The sequence below is a fragment of the Melanostigma gelatinosum genome, assembly GCF_949748355.1.
Source record: "Melanostigma gelatinosum genome assembly, chromosome: 19".
Classification (NCBI taxonomy): Eukaryota; Metazoa; Chordata; class Actinopteri; order Perciformes; family Zoarcidae; genus Melanostigma; species Melanostigma gelatinosum.
Window position 1 is genome coordinate 14,459,431 of NC_136652.1, and position 15,556 is coordinate 14,474,986.

Consider the following 15,556-nt stretch of genomic DNA (forward strand, 5'->3'; position numbering starts at 1 on the left):
TGCGTGCGAGTAAGGGAGAGGGGAGGGGAGAGAGGGGGCGTTGTCGCTGAGGGCAGATGAAAGGAAGAGAGAGAGAGAGAGAGAGAGAGAGAGAGAGAGAGGGGGGGGGGGCTGGCAAGGTGGTGGGACTTGCGTTGAAGCCTCTGCTCTGTCAGACATGCGCAAGAGCGTCAGCAGCAGCACCAACAACACCGCCGCTGCGCTGCGTTTCCGCCTTGGCTGAGCGGCGCACAGAGCCGAGAGGGGAGGGGAGGGAAGCCGAAAAGAAGAGCGGAGCCACCGAGACGCAGTGGGGCACAGCACGGACTCCGAACAAATTACACCAACGCACCAACATCCAAGCAGCTCCTCTCCAAATTTACGCGTCAAAAAAAAGAAAAAAAAGAAGCGATCTGTGCGGTGTGCGCCAGAGCATCCCAGCATGGAGACTGCGCTAAAAAACAATCACTCAAATGTGATATTGACACAGGAAATCAGAAGGGAGAGCGCTTGAGTGTGTGCGCGCGCGTGTGTGTGTGTGTGTGTGTAAGAGAGAAAGTGGCTATCCCCTTTATCTTTTGCGGGTGATCTCAATTCTGTGCTCTGCAGTCTGAAGATGAAGAAGTTCAACATCAGGAAGGTGCTGGACGGCTTGAAAGAGGTATCCTCCTCCACCCCGGCTGTCCAAGTGGGGCCACAGGAGAACCATCTGATCCAGGAGACCCTCCAGTCCGACCATTTCCAGCTCTGCAAGGTGGGCGAGCCTGATGCTTTTATAACACAGCTGTTTTTTTTTAATCACGGTTACTCCTTCCGCATGTATGTTTTTAAATTATAATTGACAGTTTGTGCTGCGCGTGTCCCTTCTCGGTACACACTGTGCAAGTGAGCTCCACATAATAAATAAATGAATCGGCCAATCATTTTGCTCCGTATTTTAAACTACAACGAGGACGTCTGCTGGTTGAATGCTTATTTAACATTCGGCAAGAATCCCGTTTCGAAAGAGTATCATTATAAAGCGCTCTGTGCCATTGTAGCCCGTACCTGACTACAATGCGCATACTGTATGGCGAATGCGCGCTGGCGACAGGACAATACACATTAGTAAGTTCCTGTGTGGTTGGAAGTGTTTGTGCAATAATTGTGCTCGGAAATTCCTCAAAACAACAAGATATTTTGGTTAAAGGCAATATAGGACTTAATCCTCTGAGCAAATAGCATCCTTTACTGTAGCCTATGTGTCGTTTGGCATGAACTGTCATATCGAGGGGTTGGGCCAAACTGATCCCTTCTTGTATAATCTGCTGGGTTTGGATTAGCAAAACAGTGGTTTCTGGTTATTGTGCGTGAGTGAGTGTGTGCCATCCCCTTTCGTGATGTCTTTTCCTCACAGTGTCTCCCCATGCCCTTCTTCCCCCACCTCTCTCTCCTCTCACACTCTCTTTTTTTCAGAGACACCACTGTGTGCTTGCTATTGATTTCTCCACACAACCTGCACAATTGTAACTGGCTTGATTGTGGAGTCTGAAGGCTAAGGGGATATTGTTGTTGCAAAGACGAGCTTGGAGATTCCAGGTTTGACTGACATTGATCCACAGCCAAGCATCCGATGGAAGTCTTTTTAAACAAGACCCCCCCCCCCCCCCCTGCACCATCACTCTCTGTCTGGACCTGAAACTCTCTGTAATGTTTCTCTGCGGAAGAAGGCAGGTGTCTCTGCTGCACTGAGTGCTTTTTATGTAACGTGCTTTCGCCTTCTGCCGCTAAGCAAACAAATCCAACAAGAACACCACCAGCTGACTGACGCCATAAAGCTGCAGTCACACAAACAAATATACAGAAAACACAAACACCTTACAGGAGAATGCACTCAAACAGAAGGCCCTGCAAGAAATCACCACCAAACGCTGCTTATTGGTGTGTCTTTTCTCCGTCATTTTATTTCCAGACTTCAGTGTAATCACGACTTCATGTGGGTGTCTGTGAGAGAAGGAAAACGAGATAAAAAATAGTGAAATGGGAGAGAAGGAATCTCAAAATAGGCCCATGATTATAAAAGGATCCTAAATAGCAAAGCCAAATATCATCGATCACGAAGAACAGAGTAACGGTGCATAGAAAGAGCGTTTGTTGCTCTCGTTCGTTTTCTCTTGTCTGTGCAATTCCAGCCTTTACATTTCCGCTTCGTAACACTTTCCACATCCATCTGGGCCTTTGTTTACCAAAAACCAGTTGTGTGACATCCTTTGACAACACAACGGCCCTGCTGTGAAATGCAAATTGATCATGTTCTCTTTTTTCCATCTTTCTGCACGTCCTTCAGACTGTCCGTCATGGCTTCCCCTACCAGCCGTCGTCCATGGCTTTCGACCCTGTGCAGAAGATACTGGCCATCGGCACGCAGAGTGGAGCTCTCAGATTGTATCCTTTCTCTTGTCATTGCCAGTGTGATAGGTTACCATGGCCCGTGGAAGCTCCTTTAGGCCCCTGCATCAACTGGGAGGCAGCAGCAGGTAAGTGAACAGATGTATGAGCTGCAGTAGTCAGATGCTGCATACATCGGCGGGGTTTCAGGGTATTTTCAGAGCACGCTGAAGAGTTTTCGGGAACAAGCAATGAGGAACCGACGTCGAAAATGTGACAAGGCATGTCACTTAAAAGTCCATATTTAGCCGCATATTGAAGTATGTGCCGCAGTTGAGCTGGAGAAGTAAGTGGTGGAGGTAGCGTGCGTCGGCTTCCTTGCAATGTGGGGACGGTGACACAAACAGGGACAACAGCTTGTGATGGAATGGCACCGCAGGGAGTCGTACAGCTACAGAGAACGCCCGCGAGCTCGTCTGTGTCAGGCTGCTTTTACAGGTCCTCCATGTGTTCTCATGCCTGTCCCACAACCTTTGCCAGCTCATTACGGTGTGATGAAGGGCTGTCCACCTGGCTCTCCCTCGTTCCTCGTGACTCATTCTTGTTCACCTGCACTGAAGAGGTTGAGGATGAAAACAGAGAAACTCTCAGGCAGAGGAGAGTGAGCATAGAGTCTACAGAGCCGTGTTTACCAGACTTCTCAAAAGACGATGGTGTTCAGTCTATGTACCTTCAGAGTGTTTTCTGCTCTTAAAAGCAGAGAGAGAGGGAGACTGAAGAGATAATGATGCACCACTTTTTCCTGGAAGGGACTGAATGTTCCTTGAGATTTACGGATTCAACAGCTGCTCTGCTTTGGATGAAGAAGTTCATGGTTTCGGTCAGTGGTACACATGTATTAGAAGATCGGAGATGAAATCCCTCCTATTTTAGAAGTACTATGTTTCTGATGCAGGAGCTGGTGAATAAGCTTAATGGGGCTTATGTCTTGCTGGCTTTAAACTCAGTAGAAAAAAAAAATTTAAAAAGCTGTACTCATGGTGTACAAAGATGCCTAAAACCAATCGGCTTAGAGATCAGAACTCCCTCAGACTATCCCTAGTTTGGATGCAATTATCTTGTCAGATGGTTCCTTCTGGCTGAAACTGGTCACTTTGAAAATGAATAAACGGAGGAAGTGATGTGGATCAGATAGAGTCTTATCGGAGTCAGAGGAAGGTGAATTGGGAGTCATCCATCTATTCTTTGGTTCTCCTCCCCTGTCATTTGCTGTTTAGTCAGCCTTGTCTCTTTATCTGATGACAACGATACCAGCATGGCACAAATGAAAGGGGCATAATGGATTCACGGTTCACGGTTCATGTCATTTTGCGTGGCAGTCCTGCATCTTGTGTTTTTTTTCCTGTCATGTATTTTGGTTAAAGTTATATCAAGTTGCATATTTGCATATATAGACATCCTGGGACTCCTGCGCCGATACACATCTATCTCCTGGAGGTCATTGCTTTTTCACTTAGAGGCAACTCGTGGCTATCTGTGTCTCTGCATGTTTGTGTGTACGTGTGTTTTGTTTGCCTGGCTGGCCTGCCAGGACATTTGGCTGCACCCTTCTCCCATGGAGGATTACAGGAAGTGGTAGATCAAGGGCCGCAGCGTGGCAGTGGATTGAGAATTACAGCAGGAACAGGAGGTGTGTGTGGACGTGTACATGAGTGTGTGTGTGTGTGTGTGTGTGTGTGTGTGCGCATGAATCCTCAGAGGAGACGGCTGATCCCTCGAGCCAGAAAGCCAATCACTTCTGTGATCCCCCCCCCCCCCCCCAACTGTCCCGTGTTTGATGCTCGCCACTGACTCTGCTGCTGCTGCTTCCACTGTCCAGCTGGGAAGATGACAATGTCCCTTTGGTGTTGTCTGGAGGAGGGAAAGAGGGGAACAGAGAAAGCGGTTGGCAGGAGAGGACGGGCCGATAGAGCGGAGAGAGAGGGAATAGATCGGAAAGAGTGAGCGAGAGGCAGGCTATCCCTGCTTCAAGATCTAATGGCCAAGAATAGAATCCTTATTGATCTGTGTATGGTAATGCACTGAGACAGATATGCCCAAGTGCACACACTGCTGTTAATTGTTTTCTGTAAATTTTCTCAGGAGCGAAAAGAAGTTGTGAGCATTTACAAAACAGATTTTGTTGTTCAAGCACGGCACACATATTACCTGTCGGATTACCTGTCGGATTAGCAGTGTCATTTCTGGAAAAACAAAGCAGAGATGCTCTGTTCGGAAATGCAGGATTATAAAAGTCTTTTGGTTTCGATTGTTTAGTCAAAGTGTTTGTCATGAGCGGCAGAGAACCTTCATTGTTTTATTGATATCCTTTATTTCTTGACCAGACTGGACTAAATGTATTACATTGATGCCACTTGTCATTTTATCTGATATTGCTTAAACCCAACACAAGACCCTTTGGCCAGTAGTTGAATTGTCTTGCTGTTGAACATCAGCTGCAGTTTGTTGACCCACAGCGTTGGTATCATGAAGCCAGCGAAAACAGGCAAAGAAGGTGGGGCTAATTCAACATCATGAGCTGCATCCGCTCATCAACCATATCATTTGATGATATCCTGAACTTTCATCAGTGCAAAAGTTGATGTGAATTGACATCCATCAGCCTCTAGACAGAAAGATTACATTAACCAAAGCATACAGCCTAGTCTAAAGGGAAACACCTGCCACAATATAACAGTTCTAATAAAGAAAAGTCTCTGCAGCACCTTAATAGTTAGAATAAAAAAGGGGAATTGTAATCACCAACCTGGAAGGCGAGGAATGGAACCTCAATCATTGCAACCAAAATGAGTTTGTAGAATTGAGCACCGATAACTGTGAAGATATCTTGTTTACTTATTCTTTCGTCAGTTATTTTTCGTCGACAAAATCCTCTGAACTAAGAATTTCTTTGGTTCGAGGACAGCTCACAAACAATACCCAGAGCCTGTATCCTGCTTTTAATAACCAGCTTTCCAGTATTTAGAAAGAATCCATTTAGGATGTAAACATGAGTTTCTTTAATAGAAGAAAGTCACCACCCTTAATAATTGAAATATATACTCTGCTGATTCAGTCCGTTTGTTAAAGCAAGAATCATGTGGGTGTAAATTACCAATTTTTCCACCAGCACCATGTAATCGGAGATACCGTCACTCCGCGACAGAAAACATGGTGCAGGGGCCTTATTGGATGATTTTGGCAGCGTACCGCCATCAAACGACAAGTCAATTGTATGTGTATGTATTTTGCGCGCGTGTCTATTTGCTGGGTGGTCTGCAGCTGTGTGTGTAACAGTGTGGCGGCTCATCTCTGCGGAGAGATGTCTCTTTACTGGTGGTGGCCGGGAGAGATGGCAGCACTATAACTCAGAGACTCCCTGTGAGCCAGCAATTGATCAAATTGTCACTCCATGCTCTGCCAGATTATCTCATCGGCAGGCGCAGGACATCATAGGACTCACATGGGGCCGCAAACACTGTACACACAAACACACGTTCACAAAGAGTTGGTATTTCAGGATCGACGTTCGGAGGAGGCATAGGTAACACACACGTGTGCCTTCACACACACACACAAGCGTGTGATGATCGATGACTTATACAAATGTTAGTGGATGTGCGCACGCAAATACTGTATGTGTACTGACATACACGGGGGCAAACGTTTGCTCATGCGGATGGACAGTGGTGCACACATGTTTGCAAAGACAACTTTATTCAGACACACATTAACGCACGCGCACACACACACACACGCGCACACAGGCTTTGCAGTAACTGCTATTGGTCATAGCATAGATTGACTATGACATATCTCCATCATTGATCTTCCTTCTGATTGACTCAGTGGCCGTGCTACTCTTCCAGCTCTGTCTGCAGTCACAGGAGAATCTCACTGAGCCATGAGTTCTCGGACTGGACCGCTGAATGGGAGTCATTTTAAAAGTGTTGACATAGAAATGGCAGCTGGAATCTGGATCTGTATAGAGATAAACACGAAAGTGTGCAATTGCAGCTTACAATCACTGACGTTGTGTGTACATGCATACTGTGTATCTCTTTGTGAACAAACATCGATGGGACTTTTAGGGTATGTTAGAAATCCCCGTAGTGCAGACCAGGCCTGGGGTTGTGCGTTTGTGACTGTGTTGAGTTATGCGATGCGCCGGAGATGAGGCCGACTGAGACATGCAGCGGTCTCATCGAAGGAGTTAAGCTGCTGCTGCCGCCACTGTATTATTTACTGCACGTGCACATGTGTGATCAATACATGTCTTCATTACAGTACACACCTGTGGTGATGTCCAGGAAAGCTCATTCCTGTGTCAGTGGTTCGCAGGGGATACCTGTATCACACTAAATCAAGAGTTAGTAGTATCGCATCCTAGTTGACCTCATTTTACCTTTGACACACGCCGGAGGAGGATTTGGGGATGAGGAAAATGACTCGTATCGCATCTGATGAGAGAGTTTAATGGCGTGTGTGTGGAAAGAGCTGCTGGTAGAAGAGTCGGCTTGTGTCTGCCAGATGGCGTTTAGAAAAAGAGTCCGTGGTGAGTTCACCAGAGAGCTGCCGAGACGTGGCTCTCATGTCAGTTCAGTGTCAACTTTACACTATTGCTGGAACGCAGTACGTGTGCGTGCATACCTGTTCACTGAGGTGAAGTACTGGTAATCATGCTCTCCAAAAAGCACTCGGCCTCCTCTGCTCTATCGCTTCTTAGAAATGGAAAACAAATTTTGCTGCATCAGTACCACAACAATGTAGTTGCTGCCTCTCTCTGTCCAGTATCCTGACAGTGTGTCCTGCTTAAGTCCTTTAGCCTTGACAAGCCCCCAAATGGGATCCGAGTTTAGGATGATTAAAGTCTTGTTGCCATGTTGCTTCTCCTCAATAATTTAGTGTGCATTTAACTCCAGCTTTTAGTAGTGAGTGTGAGGGTCGCAGACCGTATCTTGCACCAGCTGCCGCTGTCGCTTCGCGAACTGACGACACGTGTGCACGATAGTCGCGTTCCCACACTTCACTCACAGAATCGATTCAAGGAAATGGAGCAAGAAAACAAAATGAAATCAAATAATCCCAAATAAAACAGACCTCTATCGCTGCGGTGAGATGAGCGTTTATGTTTCTTATCACATCTCTCAAGCAATAATACACAAACTCTGAATCTACCAGTAGCGACGGGTCTAATGCAGACAGTTACACAGTTATGTGAGTTTGACGGTTAGTTATATTATGCCAGTTCACTAATGGAAACGGGCACATGCAAAAACAAAAAAAAACTCAAAAACCACCCATGCACACGCACATCAACACACACACACACACACACACACACACACACACACACACACAGTCTTTCTTCCTCCAGTGAGTCATCACCATGTGACATTTTTCACTGGAGAGCAATTTTATTGGAGGACAAGAAATCTTGATGACCTCGAGAAAGGTTGACAACGAGGGCTGTTGGGCATGAATGCTAAAGCAGTTTTGTCTGGAACAGTGTGTGATTTTAGCCCCGTCATCAAGGTTTTTTGTAAATTAGGATTATCATTTAGCCGAAGTAACGCGTATCACATTTTGATACGAGAGTAAAGAAATAATGCTCAAAAGGCTACTTTTTAATTCCTATCGGTCTGCATACAAAAATAATAGAAAGCAAGCTGTAGAGTAAGGCGTGTGTGTGTGTGTGTGTGTGTGTGTGTGTGTGTGTGTGTGTGTGTGTGTGTGTGTGTGTGTGTGTGTGCGTGTGCGTGTGCGTGTGCCTGAGAGGTCACCAACCTGCGCGCTAATTATTCCCAACAGACGGAAGGCAACGCTTGAGCGGCTCATCGTAAATACACAGTGTCATGTGGGCTGGAGAGAATAAATAGGTTCAGATTTGTACACATCCACTCAGAGGGCGTACCTACTGCACTGGTTGATGGTTGGTTGGCTCTATTCTGACTGCTTGTTGACGTGGGATGGGAAGCGACACTGTTTTGGCCACGCAAATTATATAGCGTTTGCTGCTCTGGGTTTGCTGGTCATTATGTTTTGAAGCGCGAATTCGAAGTAAACACTAAATATCAAATCACCTTCAAACTTGACATCAAACTGGAAGATGGACGCTGCAGTTCTGTAGGCATTGCGATACACATTTTGTTGTTATTTAATGCAATCTGAGAATGTAGTGATTCTGATATAAAGAGGTCAAGGAACAAGAGCCGGCTTTTTTTTTTGGAACAAAAGCAAAACGGCAAACTATTACCCAGGTTGTCTGTTGTAAACAGTTATCACAATTTACGGGCATCTTTAGGTGACACAGAAGCTGTGGTATTGTTTGGTAGAATCAGTTTTCAGAACATTTTGGGCCATCTATTTCCCATGGGTGTAGGGAGTTAATTAACTACTGTAGCTAGAAAGATGACAGGAGGTAGGATTGACAGTTGTAATGCCTACAAATTGCTGAACAAATCGGAGATGTGAGGTCTGGAAGGAGGCTACTACTGAGCTTGTTTACAACATGTCTGACCATCTGAACACTTGTTTATTGCTCTGTCTCACTGCATTGTCACAATGATGATCTCAAATCTTAACGATGTCTTTGGTGACTGAAGAAGAGAACAAATGGCCAAATTATCCTTTACTGATGTGCTGATGATGATGATTTTACAATAACGTAGGATATGAGACCCATGTAACCTCTCAGCATGCAGTGTTCTTGGAAATAAACATGCCGCACCGCTCGCTCGCAGTGCTGTCCGCCTGTCGGTATTCACGACAGGATTTACTTCACACAAATGCCTTTGCAGCCCTGCTGGGGGTTACTCGTGTGGACCGTGTACTGTATTTGTTTTGCACTCGTATTGGTCCTGGTCAATATGCTTCTTTATTGTAAACCGCGCTCTCGTGACCAAAGGGTTTGACCACTGCCCCGGCTCACTGAGCAGAGCGTCTGATTCACGGGTTATGGTATGTGTACATCAGCACATGGTAACACAATACCTCCTCCTATTGATTTCAAATTGTGGTTCATTTGTTAGCCTGAGGCTTTTATTACCATGACACTTTGGGGAAATCTCCAAGGATTAAATGCCAGTACTTCTAAAATGAAATTAACAGCAATTTCTTTACAACTGTCAGACCTAAGACAAATGATGTCTATAAATAATCAGGCAGTGTAGTACCAGTTGTTGTGACTTGCCCTGAACAGCTTATGGCATGTCCTGATAGCTCTTGCCTGTCCAGTGATGTATATATCACTTCGCATCAATCTAGCGGCTCAGTGAAATGTCGCTGTCGTGTTTCAAATCAGACACGACAGCGACGGAGAACTAGCCGCTCACCAGTTGAACGAGAATGCGCTGTCTTTGAATTACCCTCAGTATCTGCTCTGTGAGCATGTGTTTGTCCACAGCTCTGGGACTGAAGCTTTCCATGTTTGCTGCTGTCTGGCGAACTCATTGAAATAGATGTAGTTTTATGTGGGAAAATATTGCAACTGTGTCTGTTTATTCTCACGGTGACTTGACTGACTAAAAGGCTTCTCATTGACCAAAGGAAACACTGCAATAGTCTTCTCAGTTTATTTTTATTTCTTATATAACATTACTTGTGATGGCTGATGTGGTTTGCTTGAGCCGTGGCAGGTAGGGCTGCCAGGGTTGACCCCTTTTTAGGGGTTTTGGTCTCACTTCACTGAGATTGTTTTCCTCATTGTTGTTTGCTTTGTTCATGCTGTATGACTTATTTCCAACAAACGTCTGAGCACATCTCTCCAGAACTGAAGTGGTGCTTTTGTGTGATTCGTTGTGGAGAAACTGAGCAGGCTGTTAGTCGACGAAGACTTTCTTTGGTCTAGGACAGCCCTAGTGGCTGTTGGGTCCAACTGTTGTGTCAGTGTGGCACCGTCCCTGCGGTGCTTACGGAGGGTCTGGCTTACGGAATGCGCTGAAGCACAAAGGTTTTGTCAGCTCGCGTTCCTCTCCCTGCCCTTCACGTCACCTCTGGGTCTCTGCAGGGCCACACTGCTGAAGTAACTGTGAAGTATTCCTCCCTCTTCTATTCTTTCTCTCCATCTCCAGTTGTACCGCATGCTGCTTTTTTGAAGAATTCTCTTTTCAATTCACATTCCCAGGGATATACTCTAATTGTTTACTTGTTTCAGGATTGTAGCATTTTTTTTCTAATGGGATTTACATATTCTCTGTGCTCCTGGTCCCCCTGCTGATTCTCTGCAGCTCATTACTTTTATCGAGCTGCTGAAGGTAATCTTCCACTCTGTCTCAGGGGGCTCCACTCCTTCCCCATTTTGATGTTTCCCATGTTCTCTTATCATTTGTTTTTGTACCCATCTCCCCTCCAAAGTGCCTTCACCAAACATACAGAGGCTTGTTTTGCGAACGTGACAATTTATGTCTTTTTACTGCTTGTTTGTGTCAAAACCTCAAGGTATTTCATTTACAATGATATAAAAGCGAGAACTTGATTGACTGTTAATACATTTAATGTGAGCTAGTTAAGCGTACTGGTTCAAGAGGACGTTGTAACATTGCAACAACCATCTTCCGAGCTGCTGTAGGTCCGTGGTACAGCAGGTGTGATCGGAGACGGTTCTGGTTTGAATGCGTACAGGTGACAAACCGTGAGCACCTAATGGCCTTGGGCTGTGTAAATGGTTGGTTATGACCTTACTAAAACCCAGACCCTCTGTCTCTGTCTGCTAGCTCCTCTACACACACGCACAGGCATCCACAGGCAAGCACACATACGCACTCACGAAGCTCTGGACACACACACACACACACACACACAGACACAGAAGAGGAAAGACAGAAAGGTTCCCAAGGTACCAGACCTTGAGGAATTGCCTGTCACCGTGTTTGTGTGCTGAGATGTGGGTGTGTGTGTGTGTGTGTGCCAAGGCTCTAGCAGACAGAGACAGAGCTGCATGCGGTTCCAGCTGCATACATACAGTAGGTGCGTGCCCTTGCCTGTGGTTCTATATTCATGGGTAGTTAGCCTCAGAAAGGCCTTAATATCCAGCAAAACTTGCATCCAGGTGAAACATCTGTCATGGCAGACACACACATTCTTTCTATAGTTTTATTCATTCAATGTGTCCCAGACATGGTATTACCTCTATTTCATGCTTTTTTACCTTCTTTGCTAAAGGCTAATTTCTACTCGACTAAACCAACTCCAGCTGGAGAATATTAGTGTTTCTGTCATCCGTAGCTAACAAGCCTACACTGCCACTGACCATGTGGGTAATGTTGCTTGTAGGCATATTATGGAATACATGTACTACTAGATATTTGACTTGCTACTGTTTTAACTGCACTAAATGGCCTAAAGCAGAGACGGGGACTGCCCTCCCTGCAGCACAAGCTCCTTGTTGCACAACACATGTTAGCCAGTAGAGTGGTTATGATATTTACCTTCAGATAATATTTGGCACAGTCACGGTTATGTTTCCCCTTCAGATGTATTTCTCACCTCTAAAACTAAATGTGTTGAAGTAGTCAAACACTGCCCTTCAGCCCAAATTGGGCGGGTTTTTTTGGGGGCCGGTGGTAAAATAATCGAGGGCAATTAGAGTTTTTTTGACATTGCTGACATTTTCATCTTCAATCATTTGTTTCGTTGAATTATCCCACTTTGGCTCTGGTTTATGCTCTTAGATGCTTGTTTAAAAAAGGAGATGCACTTACGACTTCTGGTGACTGTAGTTCTCTTGAATAACTGTTGAATACACTTATTGTAAGTCGCTTTGGATAAAAGCGTCTGCTAAATGACTGTAATGTAATGTAATGTACGGTTTATCTAAAAACAGCTCAAAACCCACTTTTCTGTGTTTGACTACTTTTTAAAGCAGCTGTAATCAATATTTTTGCACTAGTTGATCGCATAGCTCCTTCTATGTGAAAAGAGTTGCTTGAGTGTTGAATTGACAAAGGATTATCACCCAACTATGCAGTTCCACTCTATGGAGCTTTACAGCATCTTTTTACTCTTTGTTTCGACTTTCCGGCCCACATTATTGTGTTGATGAACATAGTGGAGCGTTTAGCAGCTAAAGAGCCAGCCATTTCCCTCAGGAGTCAACTTAAAGAGTGATTATATGTCAGTGTTGGTTTTTTACAGCTTGTTTCTGCTGCCTGCAAATGCTTATTGAAGGTTTAAACTTCAAACAATATGAATTTCAAATTGTCCAAATTCACTTAGCTGTAGAGGAAACAGTGATTCATCATACAAAGTTGATGTATGATGAGATTTTTTTGAGAAATGTCGGATGTATCGGCAAACAAAGAGGACAAAGTGTGTGCCAAGCTGAGCCCACACACATGATCACTTTAAAGTGCAGCTGCAGTCAGTTTGATCGCCAAGTCACTGCCATTCTTCCTCCTCTTGCTAACAACAGCGGCATCATAAACGGATGTTTGAAAAAACAATTGCTCCGCTCTAGAGAGGTCGCTCTAAATATCCGCTCAGTGACTTGAGCTCAGTGACTTGGCTGCTGCCAGCCTAAATTGATGACATTTTTGTGTTGGACTTTGCTCGAGTAAAGCCAATGTCCTTGACTATCTTTAGTTGGCTGGGGCTGGGATTCTGCCCAGGACTTGGCAGCATGTGTTCTTGTCAATAAGAGCTGCGCAAATCTTGCCGGTAGCTTTCGTATGGCGTCATGCTGAGCGCCTGCAGGGAAGACACGCATGTGTCGCATGATGTGATGACTCAGACTTTAATGCCCTGCCACATGGCTGTCATGCGCACAGCCCCCCCCCTCAGCTCTCAGCCTGTTGGTGTGTGTGATATAGGCCTACAGTATATTTAAGTGCATATGAGTCCAGTTTCTGTCCACCATGTGTGTGTGGAATGTGACTGGCCGAGGGGCTGTTTGTGCTTTTCCGTCTGATTGAACCAGAATGAGGATTCCGTTGTGATGTGAAATGTGGGAACGGCGGGCTGGGCAGGGGGGGGGGGGGGGGGGGGGGGTGGGTTCAAAAGGGTTGAGACAGACCTCCCAGGACTTAAGGGGGAGAGGAGGGAGGATGGGGGAGAGTGAGAAGGTAGTTATGCTTGTGTTTGTCCAGAGACAAAGTTCTGTGCTACATTGTGCCGGTTTGCTTTGGCATCATCCAGAGTGGGAGTTGGCAGACTCAGCAGGAGTGATGTATGTTGTGATTTTTTTGCAACACCGGAGACTTCTCCTTCCACATGGTGCAAATCTGTAAAGATACAAATACCTGAAAGTGGCACAGATGTCCTTGTTTTCCTTAGTTAGCGCAGCACCATCAGTCCTGCATCACTGCAGCTTCGGAGACAGGAGGAAAAGCAACGGGAAGAGTGGACACCCAAGTTGCGTCTAAGTTTAGAAAAGTGAAGAGGAGGAAAATAAATTAGGAGATAGAGTGTACTGTAGGAGTGTCTGCATATGGATTGGAGCCAAGGTGGTCGCAGCCATTCAGCTCTGTGAGTCAGAGTCCTGGTGTTGTGTGGGTACGATTTGCCGAAATTGGAAGGGCAACACTTGGCTCTTGACCCACTTGTAATCAGACTGCTGTCCAAGCAGAAGCTGCCACACGTTGGTTGTTTGCCCACTGTTTGATTAGGACGAAGTGTCAGACCCCTAGGAGGTGGGAGATGCCCACTATTTTTTACCCAGCACACAGAGCACTGCAGATCCCCCCCCCCCACCCTGTCTCCACCAAACCATATACAGTGCATCCTCTCTTCATGCATTTTCACTTCTTTGATCCATAACCAGGACAGTCTGCGTGGGAAAGGACAACCTTGCTGCTTGTGCATCGCCACTTTCATTTCAGTGATGGAGCAGCTAATTTGTTTGATGAGCCAGAAACCCTTTCCATCTCCCAGACACCAGCGAGAGTGAACGATGAACAGGCAGCCTCGATTGGGGTCTATTGGCGTGATTTCTCTTCCTGTCTGGTGCTTGGCAACACTTGCTTTCGCATTAAACGCGGGCGTCGATGACAGTGAGCGCATTAACCCTCGCTGGTACCGCCGCACACCTGACAATATTAGCATCCAGGGAGATAACGCATGCTGTTAACCCCTTCACTGACAGTTAAATCATAGGCAATACAACATAGACTGGCTTTAATCTAATTGGCGAAACTGAGCATTTCATTGGAGTGTTTTGTTTGTTGTCTAATACATAAATGACATTGTGGGAGAGATTTTCGCTCACAGAAGGTAGTTCTTAGTGGAGCAATCAGCAGCAGCTGGTACTGGTGGCCATTTTTAGAAACTGTTGCTGCATTGCCATGCATTTTTAATGGCTAAGGCCATTGTAGCAGGCTGTGCTCTGGATGTGTGTGCATTTAGTGCACAGCATGTGTGTCCTTTGCGAGTGTTCATGGTAGTATCTAGAGAAGAGCCATGTAAGAAGCAGTTTCAAGCTTTGTTTGTTGTTTCTATGTGTGTGTAAGCATATGAGGACATTTGTACTGTTTCCATTTGTTTTTGTCAATCGCTTTGCTTGCTAACACTGATTTGGACATTGATGTAATGCGACAGCTTTGGTCCTTAGACACACCCCCTGAATCATTTTGAGAGACCTCTGGGGCTCGGTTTCCCAGAGGTCTCTCTATTAAAGGCTCCTGTCCATCTCTGCAAAATGAATTTGATGCACGAAGAAGATGTTTCAGAATAGACCAGGATACTAAAAACTTTTCATGATTTTTGTTGCTAAAAATATCTCCCACCTTGGTCTTGTTAGATACATATTGTATACACCGCATACCAACAACAAAAGGCTGCAAGAACTTCAGAAACAAGCGGGAAATATGTATTGCAGTTTAAATGAATCCAGTCTAACATAGTGTTAGCCAGTTCAGAGTATGATCTCTTAATCCTAATCTATGTTCGTTCTTTGAATGCAGCGGGCAAATAGATTCAACTCGAAAGCAGTCATTTTGGATTTGCATGCTCTCATTTTGGAATACAGTGTGACTGGAGAACCGCAACCCGGATCAACTGTCGTATGATTCTTATTTTCCCCACATGCGATTGGTTGACACAGCACTGCGGCTTAAAGACATGACATGTTTTGCTGTAAGGGTTAATCATTTAAGATCAAGAGCAGCATGTCTTGTATAAAAGCATATTAACTACATGATGCAACACTGAAAATTGTACATGAAAATTGTGAGTCAAA

At 45.3% G+C, this 15,556-nt stretch overlaps 1 protein-coding gene across 2 annotated transcripts in view; it reads left to right on the forward strand.

The window, feature by feature from the left end:
* Window positions 1-595: 595 nt before the first annotated feature.
* Window positions 596-15,556, forward strand: part of stxbp5a (syntaxin binding protein 5a (tomosyn)) — a gene marked incomplete at its 5' end in the record, with an annotated part of 81,037 nt that continues 66,076 nt past the window's right edge. For both annotated transcript variants that reach the window (XM_079290313.1, XM_079290312.1), the window contains 2 exons: window positions 596-733; window positions 2,306-2,403. In XM_079290313.1, the coding sequence (XP_079146439.1) occupies window positions 596-733; window positions 2,306-2,403 (236 nt within the window). The remainder of the gene's footprint in view (window positions 734-2,305; window positions 2,404-15,556) is intronic.